General features: G+C 44.1%; 1 protein-coding gene across 2 annotated transcripts in view; it reads left to right on the top strand.

Moving 5' to 3' along the window:
* SLC5A1 (solute carrier family 5 member 1) overlaps nucleotides 1-17,226 on the top strand; it is a gene marked incomplete at its 5' end in the record, with an annotated part of 52,192 nt that overhangs the window by 11,025 nt on the left and 23,941 nt on the right. Inside the window, 3 exons of one of the 2 annotated variants that reach the window (XM_082852875.1) lie at nucleotides 10,259-10,363; nucleotides 10,968-11,027; nucleotides 12,201-12,305. In XM_082852875.1, coding sequence (XP_082709001.1) covers nucleotides 10,259-10,363; nucleotides 10,968-11,027; nucleotides 12,201-12,305 — 270 coding nt within the window. Of the gene's footprint in view, nucleotides 1-10,258; nucleotides 10,364-10,967; nucleotides 11,028-12,200; nucleotides 12,306-17,226 lie in introns of those variants that run through there. The other variant, XM_082852876.1, reaches the window with a different exon arrangement.

The raw sequence follows: 17,226 nt of genomic DNA, 5'->3' as shown, positions 1-17,226 counted from the left end.
CCAAGGATGAGCCCGTCTGAGCTGGTGAGAGGGTTGGTCTTCAGCCTCCTTGACCTATAAATGCCAACAGAAGACCTCACCCCCCTTTTGTGCCAACAGCCTGTGGGAAGATGCCAGCTTTGGCAGTCGTTTCCTGATTTCACGCCCCTTTGGTTGTTGGGGCAAATAGAGAGTTCATGAAGAAAATAAGTGAAAGGCCACCATTGTCCATTTTGAGTTGACACAGGGTAAACAGAGATTATGATGACTCTGGAGAATGCCTGTGTCTAAATATTTACGAGTCTCCAAAATTAAATAGCCTGAATATGTAAGCCCCACCTTCTCTTCTGTCCCAATCCAGGAAATGTCATCCCTACGAGATGGCAAGGGTCAAAGATTAAACCTTTTCAAACTTCCCCTGTGAAAAGATTCCTTACTAAGGGAACCAAGATGTTAATTAATTAATTAATCAACTTATTTATTTTTAGTTTGGAAAATAGAGTCACTTTTTATTAATACATGTTATTTTTTGTTAACATATAATAAGTCTATTATTGTTGTTTTAAATGATTTCACAAATACATATTCTTTCAATTTCTCATTTTATATCTCCAATATAAATATAGATAGATATAATCCTCATAAACTCTTTGGAGTCTTTAAAATTATTTTATTTTATTTTTTTGAATTTTATTCTATTTTATTTTTTTATACAGCATGTTCTTATTAGTTATATATTTTATACATACTGGTGTATATATGTCAATCCCAATCTCCCAATTCATCCCACCACCACCACCTGACCCAAGATGTTAATTTAGATTAAAGACCAGTTCCCCAGAGGATGAGGGAAGTATCGAAATACAAGTGTGATGCAGACACACACATGCTGTTCCTGAATTTACAATGAGTCAATGAGGTGGGCTGGGGGGTCTGACTGCATTGTGCCCCTTCAGGGAAGTTCAGAAGGGAATGTCTGGGGAGGAAGGGGGAAAGACAGTGTGGTGCTCTGGCCTCTTCTTCTGTCCCTTGGACAGAAGTCACATTGGGCTGTGGGACCTTGGGCAAATCACGTCACTGCTCTTGTCCTCAGACTTCTTACCTGTAAAATGAAGATGAGAACAATATGCACTTCCCAGACTGTTGTGAGCATGATCAGATAAGGTGAATGAAGTGCCTGGCCCAACACTTGGCCTCCAAAGAGGCACTGTAAGTTAGTCATCCTCTCTCCCTTTCTTATTCTCCTAGGACGGAGCTCTCAAAGTGTGGTATCCGCAGCAGCAGCAACAACAACAACAAAAAAAACTTGGGTTCTTGTTAGAAATGCAAAATTTCCAACCCCAACCTCGACCAGTGTATCAGAAACTTGAGGGGATGGGGCTCAGCCATCTGTGGTTTAGCAAATCTTCCAGGTGATTCTGACTAGGGTTGCCAGATTTAGCAAATAAAAATACTGGCTGGCCAGTTAACTCTGAATTTCAGACAGTGAATGATTTTTTAGTATAAGTATGTATCACTCAATATTGGCACATACTTTTACTAAAAAATGTATTCTTTTATCTGAAATTCAGATTTAAGTGGACATCCTGTATTTTGAGTCTAGATTGTGGTGCATGCCAAAGTTTGAGAACCACTGTCTGAGGATATCTCGAGGGAGGCATCCAGCACAGCCCAGAGTAGTGGAGAGGAGGCCCTGAGATATCCTGGTAGCATTCCTTAAAGGAAAGACAGAAGCTGAGAACAGGAAGCCATCTCCAGAGCTCTGGACATTCTGGGTGTTATGATCCATTAACAAAGAAAGTGGTTCCCCGAAATTAGCTGAGTGCATTTTCCATTTGAGTTATGAAGATCTTGCTCCCTCCAAGAGAAAATGACCACTCTGTCTAAGGAAATTTAGGGAACTCCATCAAAACACGGGCTATGTAAAAGCATCATTAATATTTCTTCTGATTAGTATGGCTTTGTGGGGTAAAACTTTCCTAAAGATTTCTCACGTGTCACTTCATTTAAGCCAGAGAACACCCTTGTGAAATAGGCTAAGAAGGATTCTTATCCTCAGTTTATAGTGGAGAAAACTGAGGCTCAGGGTAGTAATATGACTTGCTCAAGGTCACATAATTTGTTCTGGCAGAGCCAAGAATTTTTTTTCTTTGGCCATACTGCATGGCTTGTGGGATCTTAGTTCCCCTACCAGGGATTGAAGCTGGGCCCTTGGCAGTGAGAGCGCAGAGTCCTAACCACTGGACCAAGATTAGAACTGGGTGGGAAGCCTCTCAGTGTGCTTAATAGGAGGGGAAGAAGGTGGGGTGGGGGGCAGGCACACCATTTAACTATGCTTTCAAGGCATATACAGGGCACTCTTTTTTCAGTCCAGTGGCTACCTCTGATGGTAAAGCTAGGAACACACACAGAGCCATTGTCTGTTGCTTTAGGCAATTCTTGACTCTTCAGCTCGTGGTCCTGAGTGTTCACATACTATCTTACTTTGCTAAGGGTGCGGAAGTAAAGAAAAAATGAACGTGTAAACTTGAATCACTTTCTTCCTCTGGGCTTTAATTTTGTTTTCACTTGAAAGAATAGGGTTGACCTTAATTATTTCCAAGGTAATCCCTGCTCTAACATCAGATGACTGAGTGTTGGCAAGTAATAGGCTTTCCCATATATTTCCTATTTTCTATTTTATGTCATATAAAACATAGTTTTCAATTAGCATTCAATGATATTTTCATGTCTTTTTCTACAACCCCAAAAACAAATACATAACTTCCCTGCATGCTTTGTTCTAAGACTTCAGGCTCTACAAGTTAATCTGAGACCACCCTGGAATTGTTGCCCTTTATTGTTAAAGGTATTAAAGAATTGTGTTCTGATTATAAAATTACACAAACTCATTGTGGGAAATTTAGAAAAATACAAAAACACACTTAGTGTTTTCTTTTCCAGAGATAATCACTGTTTAATTTGGATATCTCTCTATATCTATCTATCTATCTTTAAAAATTTGGGGATCATATGGTATATAACTTTGTATGTTTTTTTATTTGACATTTTTGTCACAATCATCTCCTCATAAAAAATTCTTCAAAGCTATAATTTTAAAGGCAGTGTAATATTTCATCCTAAGTATGTACCTTAATTTATCCAGTGGTTTTCCTATTGTTGGTCATTGATGTTGTTTCCAACTTTCCTGTATTGTAAATAAGGTAGCATTGAACATACTAAGAAAATCCTTACGTATAAGTCTTTCTCTGCATCTCTGATAATTTCTTAAGATAGAATACTAAAAGTAGGATCATATGGTGGAAGGAGATGATCTTTGGATTTGTGCCAACAAACTGCTTTCCAGAATTACATTTCTATCAGAACTATGTGGGAGAGACTATTTACTTGCCAATACCAAATATTATCATTTAAAATTTTTTGCCTATTTGATAGACTAACCCTCAAGGTCGGATCCCCCTTGAGGTCTTGATCTCACTAACACTGAGCTTACAGGTCACCCTTTTGACATCTCAGAGCAGTTTAGAGTTTCTAGTCAGCCCCACTGTCTTTAACGGGCCCCGTGTGGGCCTGGCAGGACAGGTTTATTGCTCTTCCTCAGGAGAGAGCCGTCCTTGGCATGTCCCCATTAAGAGTCCCGAGTCCATGCAGCCAGTGGGAATAAATGCAACTCAAAGGCATTTGGTCACCATGGTTCCTGTCATTTCCCCAAGAGGAGACTCCAAGGATTTCCTGTCACTCACCCACCCACTCACTCACTCACTCAGCAGACTTTTACTGAGTGCTTGCCATGTGCAAGAAAGGTCCTATGCTAAGTGGAAGCAGAAATGCTCTTCAAGAGCTAGAGGATATTTGGGGGACAACACTTGTCCGGAAGCAGTTACCAAAATAGGGCCTGACAGGCACCAGGAGAGTGCAACAGATGACAGGTGGGGTAAGAGGTCAGAGGAGGAAGAGATTGGTTCTGGAAGGTGTCAGCAGAGAGATGGGACTGGGCTTCCCTTTGGTCACTGGGACAGTGTTTTTGCAGGTAGAGCTTGATGGAGAGGGAGTTCCAAGCAGAAGGAAATGGTGTAAACAAAAGCAGGAGGTAGGAAAGCACAGGGCATATCCAGGAGGCTGGGTCTGTGTGATTTAGCTAGAGCATACAGGACTTGGAAGAGTGTGGAGGGGCTGCTGGGATTGGAGAAGGAGGATGAGGCTAGATTGCAGAGACCCTTGAGAGCCTGTAATTCCTCTTTCCATTTTCATGCCATGGCAGGGCAGAGGAGCCCTCCAGTCGGCAATATTTATTGACTCTGGTGGTTGAGGTCATCCTCTGGGAACTCTTATAACCCCCTCTCTTGAGGAGACAAATTGTCGAAGGATTTCCCACAAAGCCTTTAAGTGGCTTCTGTAGACTTCCATATGAAATGTCTCAGTAACTTTGCTATGGCATGAGGATACTTGGGAAGTCTTTATTTAACTGAGCCTGCCGGGTCTGGGGTTCACCAGTGAGACTGGTCAAAGCTTGTTTCAGTCCATGTGCTATATGTTGGCATGTAGAGAAGTGACAGTGTCTCCCACTGGGTGGCCCAAATGCCATGGTAAACTCCGGAAGTTCAGTAGGGGATTTTGGAGAGAGAGCCTCTTTCACCCCAAACTTTTTGTTCTCATCTTAGCATCCCAAGTTTGTAGTTAGTCGCTGGCTTCTGCTCCCAAAGAGAGGTCAAAACAAGTTTAAGGAGGAACAGTGACTTTCAGTGCAGTCTAGGGCAGGTTTCTCAAACTTCACTGTGTGTAAGAACTACCCTTACTTCTCTGATTCAGTAGGTGTGGGGTGGGGACTGACCACTTGTAGCTCTCCTAAGCTCCCGGGTGAAGCCAGTGCTTCTGGCCCGCAGAGCACTCTGTGAGTAGCATGGTTTAGGGAGCCCATTTCTAGGGCTGAGTTAAGCACTGAAGGAGCGATCACTAGATGGACTGATGTCTGCCTTTGGTTTGAGAGGTAGATGCAGTCCCTGCTAGCTTCCAACTCCAGACATTAATAGTTGGTATGGGGAAATGAATTTGGCCAGAGGTTTTCCTTGTGGTTTAAGTGGTTGTCCCTTTAGAGAAGGCTCATGGGAAAACATCAGATTTGTGCCAAACCCTGGAGGGATTGAAGTGAAAAAAATATAAGTGATAGAGCCACTGTATTGTTAAGGCAAACCACATTATCAGGAATCTAAATTGCAATGAGAGGAAATCTATTCTTGTTAAATGGTCCAGATAATTTTGAGGCAGATTCTCTGACAGTGATGGGAATAAGAGGGACTGGCTTCGTCCTCAGCACTGCCAAGACCCATGGCTGAGAGGCAGGTTTAAAAGTATTTGAAGCCACATGATATTAAAAACAGATGGTAAGTCAAGAAGGGCAGCCTGCTTAGCTCCGGACAACCCATGTCTGGACTGGTCTAGAGGCCCAGGGTCTGAGACCTATTTGGGGACACAGGTGGGGCTGAGGGCAACAGAGAGAGCAACAAGGGCCACCAGTGAGGAGCAGACACATGAGAAGAGGAAGCTTAGCCTGGAGAAGATTTGAGGGTGGGTACAACCCTTGTCCTCATATACTGGAAAGACTAGCTTGTGGAAGAGAGATTTGACTTGTTCTGTTGCACTGTAGAGGGCACAAGTAGGACTAAATGGGGAGATTTAAGCTCAAGGTAAAGGAGGACTTTGCAACCATTAGAGTTGTTCCACTATGGATTCAGCTGCCTCGTGAGGTGGGGCATTCTCTGTCACTAGAGGCACGCATCCAGAAGCTGACCTTCACTTGGTGCGGGGGGAGGGGGGAGGGAGTGTTTCCGAGGGGATTCAAGCTGTGACATCTATGGGCCCATCCAGTTCTGGAAGATTCTGTGATTCTCTAATTTCTCCCTAGGTTTTTCCCTCCTGCCAACCATCTAGGATAGGAAATTTAGGCAGTAAAGTATGATTGTGAATTCCCTAAAGTCAAAGGAGAACATAGTCTTTTTCTCTTTGTAATGTAATGACATTACATTATTCCCCAATTACCATGCTGCGAAACCTGTTGGGTTTGGTCAGACCCAGCACATTTTGCACTGTGACAGCAAACCATCTAAATACTTGGAATGGCTTCTTGAGCCCCATCAGAGAATGAGGAAGGCCTGGAAAGAAGTTAGTCAGAAGCAAGGTCAAGCTGGGAACATTTCAGAGGAAGTCTGAAATCCTGAACTGAGAAGGAATGTGGGAGGAAATTACAGAGAAGGACAAGATGCTTCATAGGTCACTCCCTAGATGGGGCATGATTCCCAAGTGGACATGAACATGGGTGAGGTGTGGACAGAGAGGGCTTTTGGGAAGTCAGAGTGATGAAAGCATTGTTAACAAGCTCCAGTGAGAGGAAGGGTGGTGTGAAAACCTGTCAGAGGAGTGTAGGTGATAAAGCAATGATGTATGTATGTATTAGCCCGCTTGGGCTGCCATGGCAAAACACAACAGACTGAGTGGCTTGCACAACAGAAATTTATTTTATCACAGTTCCAGAGGTTAGAAATCCAAGATCAAGGTGCTGTCAGGGTTGATTCTGGTGAGACCTCTCTTCCTGGCTTGTGGACGGCTGCCTTCTCTCTGTGCACATTCAGTGAGAGAGAGAGAGACGGAGACATAGAGAGAACTGGTGTCTCTTCCTCTTCTTATAAGGACCAGTCATATTAGATTAGGCCTTACCCTTATGACCTAATTTAATCTTAATTTCCTCCCTAAAGACCCAATCTCCAAATATAGTCACATTGAGGGTTAGGACTTCAACATATAAATTTTGGAGGAACACAGTTCAGTCCATAACAGTGTCCATTGTAGCTCTTGTGAACTGTCTTTGAGGGTGAAGTGACTGTCCTCTTGGAGGAAAGAAAGGACAATGATTGAGGGCCCGCTGAGTGTGTCATTACTGATTCATAATCTCCTTTGACTCCTGCACAACCCTGTCATGGGAGAAGATTGAGGCTTGCAGATGTTATGATCACCCAGATTGGAAGAGGGCAAGAGAGCATTCAAACTTTAATTTTTAAGCTCATGCTGCCTTCTCACTGGAGGGAACTTTAGTGTGAAATCTTGCTGAATTCCTGGGACTGCATCTTTAAACCCGGAACTGCCAGGAAAGACTGCTTGGCAGGCTCATTTGGGGGTCCGGAAGGGTCTCTGAATAGGGAAGTGACTTGATCAGAGTTGTGTTTTGGAGAGGTCATGTGGGTGGGGGGAGACTGGAGAGCACCTCGAAGCCTGTTAAGAAGCAATGACAGCCTGTACAAGGGTGATGTAAAAAGTGCTAGCTGCCTATGCCATTGTGAAGGCAGAGTCAGGGTTTTGTAAATGACTGAGTGCAGGTCACGGGGCGAAGCGGGGGAGGTCGGATGAGGCCAAGGTGAGTGACTGGAAAACAGTAGTGACCATGATAGAAATGAACTGAACCTGGACTAATACCCGCAAAGCTCCCCTGGCCCCCATTCCATCAGATGGTGAAGGGCTGCCTCAGGAAAGCCTACAACTGCTTAAAGCCCACTGTCCCCCTTTGGGGGGATCTTGGAGAGAAATTCTTGAACTTAAGGTTAATCTAATGCAGTTAATCATTACTAGTAATTATGCTCTTAATAGTATAACATTAGGCTTAATAATTTATCAAGTGAGAGATGATAAATGAAAAAAAAAAGATAATGTGTAATGACAGGCAGGCTACATGCAAAAGGGAATCCTGATTAAAAGTGAATTCTTATCCCCACCAAGCTGTGAGGAGAGGAAAGAGGTGGATGTGTTTAAACAGCCTGCTTTCCTCTCAGTTTCTCCTTCTTCTCCTCCTCCTTCTTCTCCTTCTCCTCCTCCTCCTCCTCCTCCTCCTCCTTCTTCTTCTGCATCACAAAGCATTTTACTGTTTGTGCTATAACGAGGATGAAATGCAGTCTAGATCAATAGAATTTTTACACAATGAGAATTCCACTTATGGTCAGAGCCAATGGTTATTTACTTCTTTATGCAAAGCTTACTGGGTCCTATTCTTTTAACAAAGGCAAGCATGCATATGTTGTACAACACACTTTAAAGTACAGATAACAAAAGATTAAACTCTTAAGCAGCAATAATCAAAGTACACAGTTTCCCTTCTTAATGAATGACGTCCACCCAGTTACTAAAGTCCTGAATCTAGGGGTTACCGTTGATTACCCTTTCCTGCATTTCCCACGTCTGATACATCAACAGGGCTCATCAACTTTGTTTCTAAAATGTACCCCAATCTCTATGCTTGTCTTTGTCTCAACTGCCACCACCTGAGACCAAGCCGCTATCCCCTGTTACCTACAGGCAGCAACTGCCTTCCACATGTTTTTTTGTTTTCTCTCTTGCCCCCAACAATACACTCTCCACATGCTTGAGAGCAATACTTAAAAACAAGTTAGATCCTTTCCCTCCCCTGCTTGAAACCCTCCAGTGGCTTCCCATCAGACAGAGTAAAATCCACTCTCCTATCCTGGCTTGCTAGGACCTACGTGATGTATCGCCTCCCAACTTTCCAGCCTCATCTCACACCACCCATCACACTCCAGCCACTCTGGCCTTCTTTCTGCTTCCCAACCATGATGACCTTCTCACTTGGGAGGGTGTGGGGGGGTGGTCTTTGCTTTGCTGGAAAGCTTTCCCTCTGATCTTAGCATGGTTGACTTCTTTTATCATCTTGATCTCAGCTTAGAGGTCACCCCACAGAGGGACCTTTCCCAGACTAAAGCAGTCACTCTATCTATCACACCTTCTCTATTCTCTTCACAGCACTTAACCACTCTCTGATCTTTTTTGTTGTTGGTGGTGGTGCTTTTCATACAGGAATCCCCAGTGTCTAGAATGGCACTTAACACACTGAGTAGGTGCTAAGTTAATATTTGTTGAGTGAATGAATGAAGGCACTTACACCACTGTCTCCTTATCATTCTGGAGACCTCCTGGCCCAGCCTTCAGAGATCTCCCTCTCCTCTGACTTAGCATATGGCACTAAGCACCCACTGTTTTATATCGAGGAACAGTTAGGACAGTTTCTTGGAGTAATCTGCCTTTTGGGAAATATGTGTTTTGTTCCAAATTTGAACCATATTGGGGATATTAGACAAATAACTACCAGCCTCCCCCAATTGCTCAGCAAGACTGGGGATAATTATACTAGTTTGATGATCATCAAATGTTGCTATGCCTTCTCCTCCTGGGTACAGAAGAGCTCTAGAACTTTTTGGAGTTCTCTTGGACCTCAGAGGCGGTTGAGTTGATGGTACAGTACCATGATTGGTCAGTTCAAAATCCCTCTCTTGTTTCACCCGATACTTTCTCCTTCATCTCCTATTCAAAAATCCCATTCTCCTTTCCTCTCCCAGGCGTCAACTCTTGGGTATTTAGTATATGTCCTTCCAATTTGTCTTCTAACCTATGTTTATAGACATATGTATATCTTTGAAAAATGCAGTGTTTTGTGCATGTATCCATAGGACCTTTGTAAAAAAATAAAAATACTATATCGAGGGAATTCCATGGCGTTCCAGTGGTTAGGACTCCATGCTTCCACTGCCCGGGGCCGGCGTTTGATCCCTGGTTGGGGAACTAAGATCCCACAAGCCACGTGGTGCGGCCAAAATAACTACTATATCGACTTAGAGAGTTATTATTAGCATCTCTTGTTACTTGGGAGCTCATGGGATTACAGAATTTAACAGCTAAGAGTCACTTGGAAATTATTGGCTCTACCCCCTGCCTTCTTTGACAAGTGACAACTAACTGACGTCCAGAAGCTTCCTTTTAAATGATTTCTTTCAAAAAAACTGTCCACATTTCCTGAGATCCCGTATTGGTCAAGGTCTCAAGTCAGGAGTGCTGGGGGACACAGAGATGAATGGCATAGGTCCTGCTCCTGAGCCCTCCGCCGCTGGGGAGACTTCCAGAGGAGGTCGGTCGGGCTGTGGAGCTTCCCATGCCTTCTTGACTGTTGCGCATTGGGCTCACAGAGGACTCACAGAGATCTGATTTGGGGATACATCCCACGACTCCTTCCGCAGTCCTCTCCTTTTTATCTTTGCTATTACCCAAGTCCTCACATCTGCCTTCTGAACCAGTGGTCCCGGCAGACTCCAGCATAGTCAAGTTTCTGGCTGGCCTCTGCTCTTTCTTGTCCTTCTCTTGGATGTCATGTCTCTTCTATCTTTGGTCCACCCCTGAGAGTCCTGGTGAAGCATGGAGTCCTTACCCGACCTTCTCTTTGTGTTTCCAGATTGGAGCCTCTCTGTTCGCCAGTAACATCGGAAGCGGCCACTTTGTGGGACTGGCGGGAACGGGAGCAGCTGCAGGCATCGCCATTGGGGGCTTTGAATGGAACGTGAGTAACATCAGAGACACTGTGTCCTGGAGCTGGAAGGATCTCTAGCTGTCAGCCAGCTCAGTCTACACTCAGAGATGTTCTAGATGTTAGAGAACCTCCCAGGGCCATCTTGGAGTACAGATGGATGAGGGGCACAGCTTCAGGAACCCCAGGGTCCTGCTCCCCTTCCCCCATGAGAAATCACTGATTTGATGGTGATAATGTTTCTTTCTTCTTTTAAAAAGCCAACCCCTCTTGTACCCTTTCAGCCATATCAGAGGTTTGGAAATACCACCAGATTTCCATTATTATTATTACTATTATTATTTTTAAAAGCTCTCTAAATGGTATTTTACTCCTGTAAACCAGGGAAGAGGCAAAAGGAGCTGTGATGTCAGTGGGTAGCCCCCCGGGTTCCTCTCCACTGTTGCCCAACTGTTGTTCCTGTGGACCAATCAGGCATCAAAGGCCTTCTCCAAGCACTGATGGCCACTTAGGGAGTTGTGCCCAGAGCCCAAAGAGAAAATGCTGGGTGGATGGTCTGCAGCAGCTGCAAGCCCTGCAGGCAGCAGGATGGGCTAAGGTTCCTCCTGGTTTGACTCCACCTCTTTTTTGGTTTCAGGCCCTTTTTTTGGTGGTTCTGCTGGGCTGGGTGTTTGTCCCCATTTACATTAAGGCAGGGGTAAGTATTTGCTCTGTTATTATGTAATATATATTTCCTGCTGGCAAATATCTGTGTGAACTTGGTCCTCCTGGAGGGCAGAGGAGACTTTCTGGGATAAGAGCCTATGACTTGTCTCTCTTTCCTGGGTTATAAAGTTCCTGACTGCTCTCAGGGGCATTCAACAGATCTACTTGGCCACGACTTGTCCCTCTGGGAAGCCCTCCTAAGCAACCTCACTCTATTCAGCATGAAAGCATCACATCCCCTCGGTCTGGGTGAATACTTGCAAGGCACTGTCGTGCATTTGCACATGATACGTAACTGTCTGCCTCGGCCCCTGGAACAGAAGCAACATGAGAAAAAGAACCATATTTTCCCTTTATTTAAAAACATCAGCAGCCTTTGTTTGCTGAGTGTGCATCTGGTACTCAACTACCAAATGCATGCTCGGTCTCTTGACTAAACCTCTGACATTTTACATAAGAGAGCTTTAGCAACATCTGTCCATTGAGATATAATGAGCACCTACCATGTGTACGTCTATACATTAGGAGCTGAAATCAATAAGAAAGAGGCACAGGCAGACTCTGCATCTTCTGGAGGCTCATGGACTGCTGGTGATACATGTCTGATTCCAGGAGACAGCAGGCTCAGGGTTGAGAACATGAGACAGAGTGTGGTTGGAATTTGCAGAAAGGAACTGGGAGAGCAGTTGAGCTGGCCTGCAGCCACAGTCCTTGGCAAGGCTTATGTGCAGAGCAGGGTGAAGCACACACCCAGCCTGGACACCTTTTTTGGTGCACTGGAAAGGTACCACCGTGGTTATGATGTCTTGTTCACAGAAGGTGCTTTGTATAGGACTATCTATCTATTTATCTATCCCCTCCTCCTTCAGGGCAAGGATCTGCCTTCTTGGTTATGTGCAGGCATGTGTTCATTTAAAAAATTGTTTATTGGGCCCTTCTATGTCCTGGGATGATACCCAGCTTCCTCTGCAGTGGTAGGGCATGTGAGATTGAGATGAGCAAATGGATGGAGGATGGGGACATCTGGCCACCTCGCAGACTTCTCTGACCAATGAAGGTTAACCCTTGATCATACCTCTGACACCGGGGTGGATGCCTCTGCTCTGCTTGCTCTGGGCCTTCTGATCACTCAGACTGGCAGTGACCACCCTTCCATCCCATGCAGGTGGTGACGATGCCAGAGTACCTGCGGAAGCGATTTGGAGGCAAGCGGATCCAGGTCTACCTCTCTGTTCTGTCCCTGTTGCTGTACGTTTTCACCAAGATCTCGGTGAGTCCTCCGCCCTAGGGGCTGAGCACTGGCTGTCTCAGAACCTGCCTACCCTCGCTGCTCACCACATGCTGGCCCACCGAAGGGCAGTGCTATATGTTTCCATTAACTCGGTCCCTTAGGCCTTTTTGCTTCTGAGGGTAAAGTCCTATTTCACACATCAAGGAGTGAACACATGGAACTCCTTATCCTCTACTGTGGGGAAGGTTGGAGAAAAAAACGGTTCAAGAAGGTTCAGTGAAAGCTGTTCTTCTGTTCTAACAGAAGATTAAAAGGGAGTTAGGGATGCCTGAGGGCTGGCCCCGACCTTAGAGGTAGTTGTAAGCCTTTATGCCCTGTCAGGGTCAGAATCTGGCTCCAAGTGACATTTCTGAGGCGCTTAAACATGGGCAGTCAGTGGCAACTCTGGAAGGGAACTCAGAGATTCCCCCTCTTACTTCGTGAACAGGGAAACAGAAACTCTGGGCATGGAGATTCTTGCTCAGGAGTAGAACCCAGACTGCTGGCTCCAGCTCACTGTCCTTTTCACTGCACAAGCCTTCTTATATTCATTCAGAATCAGCTCCCTGGGCCTTTAGTTGTTAACCCTCCAGGGGATTTTTGCTCTCTCTGAACCCAACCACTGGGGTGGACCCCCTTCCATTTAGCCTGCCTCCCTGCCAACCTGGAGCTGCAGGCCCCAATATGCAGAGCTGAGATTTCTCAGGGATTGGCTGGCCATTGCGGTGTGTTTGAAAGCTGTGCAGAGCTCTTGGCTGACCCACTGGAGCAAGATTTGAATTCCTTCTTTACTTCTCTTCCTTTCTTGAAAATGTTCAAGTCAACTCCTTTTGATGGTAAAACAAAACAAAGTGAAAGACCCAGGAAATCATTGAAGTTCTGAGATATATTCCCCCTGACAGTCCAAAAGATGGCAGGAAGAAAAAAGTTCGCTTATAGGTCTTGCCTGGAATTTTTTTTTTAACCCCTAAGGAGATTGTCAGTCTGATAAAGGTTAAAGCAACAGTGGAAAAAAAAATTTTAAAGAAGGAAAATGTGAATAAAGAATAACAGAAAGAAAATAGGACCTTGATAAGAAAACTATCTAGGAGAATAATTGGAGGAAGCATGGGGTTGTGGAGGAGCTGGGCTTCTGCTCTACTGCTCGCCAGCAGTGACCTGGGGCCAGTAGCATATTGCTTTACTTCTCTGGAGCTTAGCTTCTTTGTGAGTAGGATGGGGATAAAAATTCTGCCTTGCTTACCTCCCTGGGTGGTAGTGAGGATCAAATGGATTTTCTTGAAAACATGAAGCGTTTTTGGGATGTAAGATATGGTGATGATGAACATGAGAACCATCGACGCTCCCCGTAAGAAGCTCCCTGGATTGCTTCAGCACCCTAACCTAGCTAGAGAAGAAGGCTATATATTCTGGATACTAGGCCCTTATCAGATATATGATTTGCAAATATTTTCTCCCATTCTTTAGGTTTAGCTCCCATTCTTTTCACTTTCTTGGTAGTGTCCTTTGATGAATAAAAGTTTTAAATCTTGATAAAGTCTAGTTTATCTGTTTTTTCCTTTTGTTGTTCATGCTTTTGGTGTCATTTCTAAGAATCCATTGCCAAATCCAAGGGCAGAGAGAGAAAGGGCATTTTCTGTGCTCACATAGGAAGTGGTTCCAGCTTTCCCCCTTAGCCAGCAGTTACAAAGTACTCACTGCTCTATCAGAGGGGTTATCTCATTGACTATCGTCAATTTTCCTCTTTTTTCTTGTCCTTCCTCATCTAGCACTAAAGGTGAGATTGGACCAATCTCAGCACTTGTAAAAGATCTGCCCTGGCTGAAATCTGAGTCAGTTGGATCTGAACGGAGCCTTCTCCTCTAGTTAGGTAGGGTAATGAAAAAATAGCAGCTCGTGCTTTTATTGCCCTGATTACTTAAAAGTGAGAAAACAACAATATTAGATAATATTTTCAATTTTTTTAATTTTGGAAAATTTCAAACATACACAAGCAGAGATAGAATAGTATAATGAGTACTAATGGACCTAATTCTCATCACTTGGCTTTCACAATGAACAATATTTTGCCATTCTTGGTTCATCTCTCCCCTTCCACCTTTTTTCTCCAACAGTATTTTAAGTCAAATCCCAGACATCATGTCATTTCACTGTAAATTCTTCGGAATGCACCTTTAACTTTTAAAGAACTTAACAATTGTGCTATTATCATGCTTAACAAAATGTATAGTAATTTCTTAATTTAAGTAGTTTAATACCTGGTCCATATCCAGATTTTCCTGATTATCTGAAAAATGTCTTCTTACAGTTGATTTGTTTGAATCAGGATTCAAATGAAATCTACACAATGCATTTGACTATTGCTTCTTTAGAGGAAATGTATATATATATCTTCAGCCTACCACAATAATTTTTCACTTTTATGTTATTACTTTCTACATGCATACACTTTTTTTTTTTTGACTGGGTTGTCTTTTTTGATGTTGAGTTGAAAGTGTTCTTTATATATTCTGAATACTAGACCCTTATCTGATACATGATTTGCAAATATTCTCCCATTCTGTAGGTTGTCTTTTCACTTTCTTTTGTGTCCTTTGATGCACAAAAGTTTTAAATCTTGATGAAGTCTGATTTATCTGTTTTTCCTTTCGTTGCTCATGCTTTTGGTGTCATTCCTAAGAATCCATTGCCAAATCAAGATCATGAAGATTGAATTCTAGGTTTGTTCCTAAGAGTTTTATAGTCTTAGCTCTTACATTCAGATATTTGATCCATTTTGAGTGATTTTTGTATATGATGTGAAGTAAAGTCCAGTTCTCCCAGAACCATTTGTTGAAGAGACTTTCATGTCCCCACTGAATGGTCTCAGTGGGAACATGTGCTCCGGGATTGGGCTTTGTCTTGGAGTTGGGACTGACACCCAGCCTTACTGCTCCCTCCCTGCCCAGCTTCCTGACATAAAGTGCTACTGCCCTTGACTGGTGCTTGTGTGCTTTCCCTGCCTATGTGGTGATTCCACCTCCTTCACTTTCTCCTCCTTTCCTTCAGGGTAGTTTTTAATTACAAGATGAAAACCCTGGGCATTTCAGTCTTATTTCCTTGGAGACTGGTGTGCATAGCCTGGACTGGGAGTTGCTGGGAGGGGTAGAGAAATCGGGCTTCCTGAGGCAGGGAAGGTCAGGTGCAAGAGGAGAAAAGGAATGTGAGTGGGAGGGTGGGGAGGTGACCCTGGCACTAGTGGAGGTTGGTGAGGGTACTGCTCCTTGCTCCTTGGTTCAGCTTGTGAGATAGCACCTGTCTACTAAGCATGTAGAGGAGGGCACTGGGATTCCCTTTCTTGGAAGCAAGCCTTCTCCAAGTCCACAGTTCAGGTCGGTGAAAGTCTGTTGGCTGAGCTTTGCCCTTGGAGCTGATGTAGCAGTAGTCATAAAAATAATCTTACTGCTCAACATCTTTGCCTGCCTTCCCAATTACCTCACCTATTGTTCAGGTTACTGATTAAACCTCCCTGGACTTGGGAGCCCCCAGGTACCTGAGGGGCAGCCTCCCTCAGCTCAGACCCTGATGGAGTCCATCCCCCAGCAGATGGCTTTTTCTGAATTTTACTTTTGAACAGTACTTAGTATGGTCTGCCCCCTTTCTGTGTGATTTCTGCGGTTCCTTACTGGAGGCCTTGCCCAATGTCCTACCAGCTCCACCTGCTGCCCAGAGCCAGCAAACCCTTGAATAATGCACACGAAGGATGATAGCTGCCTTTTATTTGGTGCCAATAGCTTTACTTAGTCTCCAGTAGGGGCTTAACTTATTCCATCTCCAGTCCTCATAAGAGTTCTGTGCAGGTGAAGATTTTTATTTAATTTTCCACTTGATGGAGGAGAAAACTGAGTCTCAGAGAAGTTAAGTAATTTGTCCCAAATCACATAGCTAGTGTATTGCAAAGCCAGGACTGGAGTCTGGGTCTCTCTAGTCCCAGTGTCTGTGTTCTCACAATTCTGCTCTGTGCTTGGATGGGATGAAGGCATAGGATAACAGGATAGATCATCTAGTTCTATGATCTATGCTCCCCTTTTACAGAGAAGAGAAGGGGCTTTGTGGGGTCAAACAGTAGCAGAACTAGATTGAGAAGCAGAGTCCCTGATACTGAATCAAAACCTTTTGACATTATGTCCCCTGGCCTTCTAAGTCCAGTACAAACAAGTCAAAATTCAAGACCTTGGGGAAAATTTAAATAGCCAGTTAAGTGACCTTCCAATTTAAATGAGTTTCTGAGAGTAGGATTTGAGAGGACTGTAAAGGGAGAACATCAGCTGCACACTGGGTGTATAAAGGATCTGCAGGTGGGACATCTAGGCAGTGGGGAAGGACAGGGAAGGGTCAGACAGGCAAGACTTTGTAAATTTGGCTGACTTCAGGTTCACCATGGGTCACAGAGCATGAAATCTTTAAAAGGATTACACTGATATTGACTGTACTTGCTAGGAGCTCACATTAAGATACACGAGTTCAGGGCTTATGAACAAAAGGAAAGAATTGTTAGTTAACAAAGTAAGGTAATCAAGTATTTACATTGCACACAAACAGAGATTAATCACTATTGTTGTGTGTGTGTGTAGGCATGGGTAAGAAGAGAGGAGTGGCCTTGTGATATCCATGTCCAGACAGGGAACAATCAGGGACCTACCAGGAAGGCTTTGGGAGGATGCAGGGATCCAGTGGGCATGTAATTGATAGGAGAGAAAAAGTGAAATGCATTTCAGGTGGAGAGTCCCAGATGTGGCCCAGGCCATTGAACAGGGGTGGTGTGGAGTCTTGACTATGGCTGCCATCTTGTGGCTATGTCCTTTTGGTTTCTGAGACTCAGACTTGATTATTCCACCCAGACTTGATTATTCCTCCGTGTAATTCCTGAATTTTATAGGCT

Source organism: Leucopleurus acutus (genome assembly GCF_964270905.1).
Source record: "Leucopleurus acutus genome assembly, chromosome: 13".
In the NCBI taxonomy this organism is placed as follows: domain Eukaryota; kingdom Metazoa; phylum Chordata; class Mammalia; order Artiodactyla; family Delphinidae; genus Leucopleurus; species Leucopleurus acutus.
The sequence above is the reverse complement of the archived record's forward strand: the minus strand, read 5'-3'. Positions and strand labels throughout refer to the sequence as shown.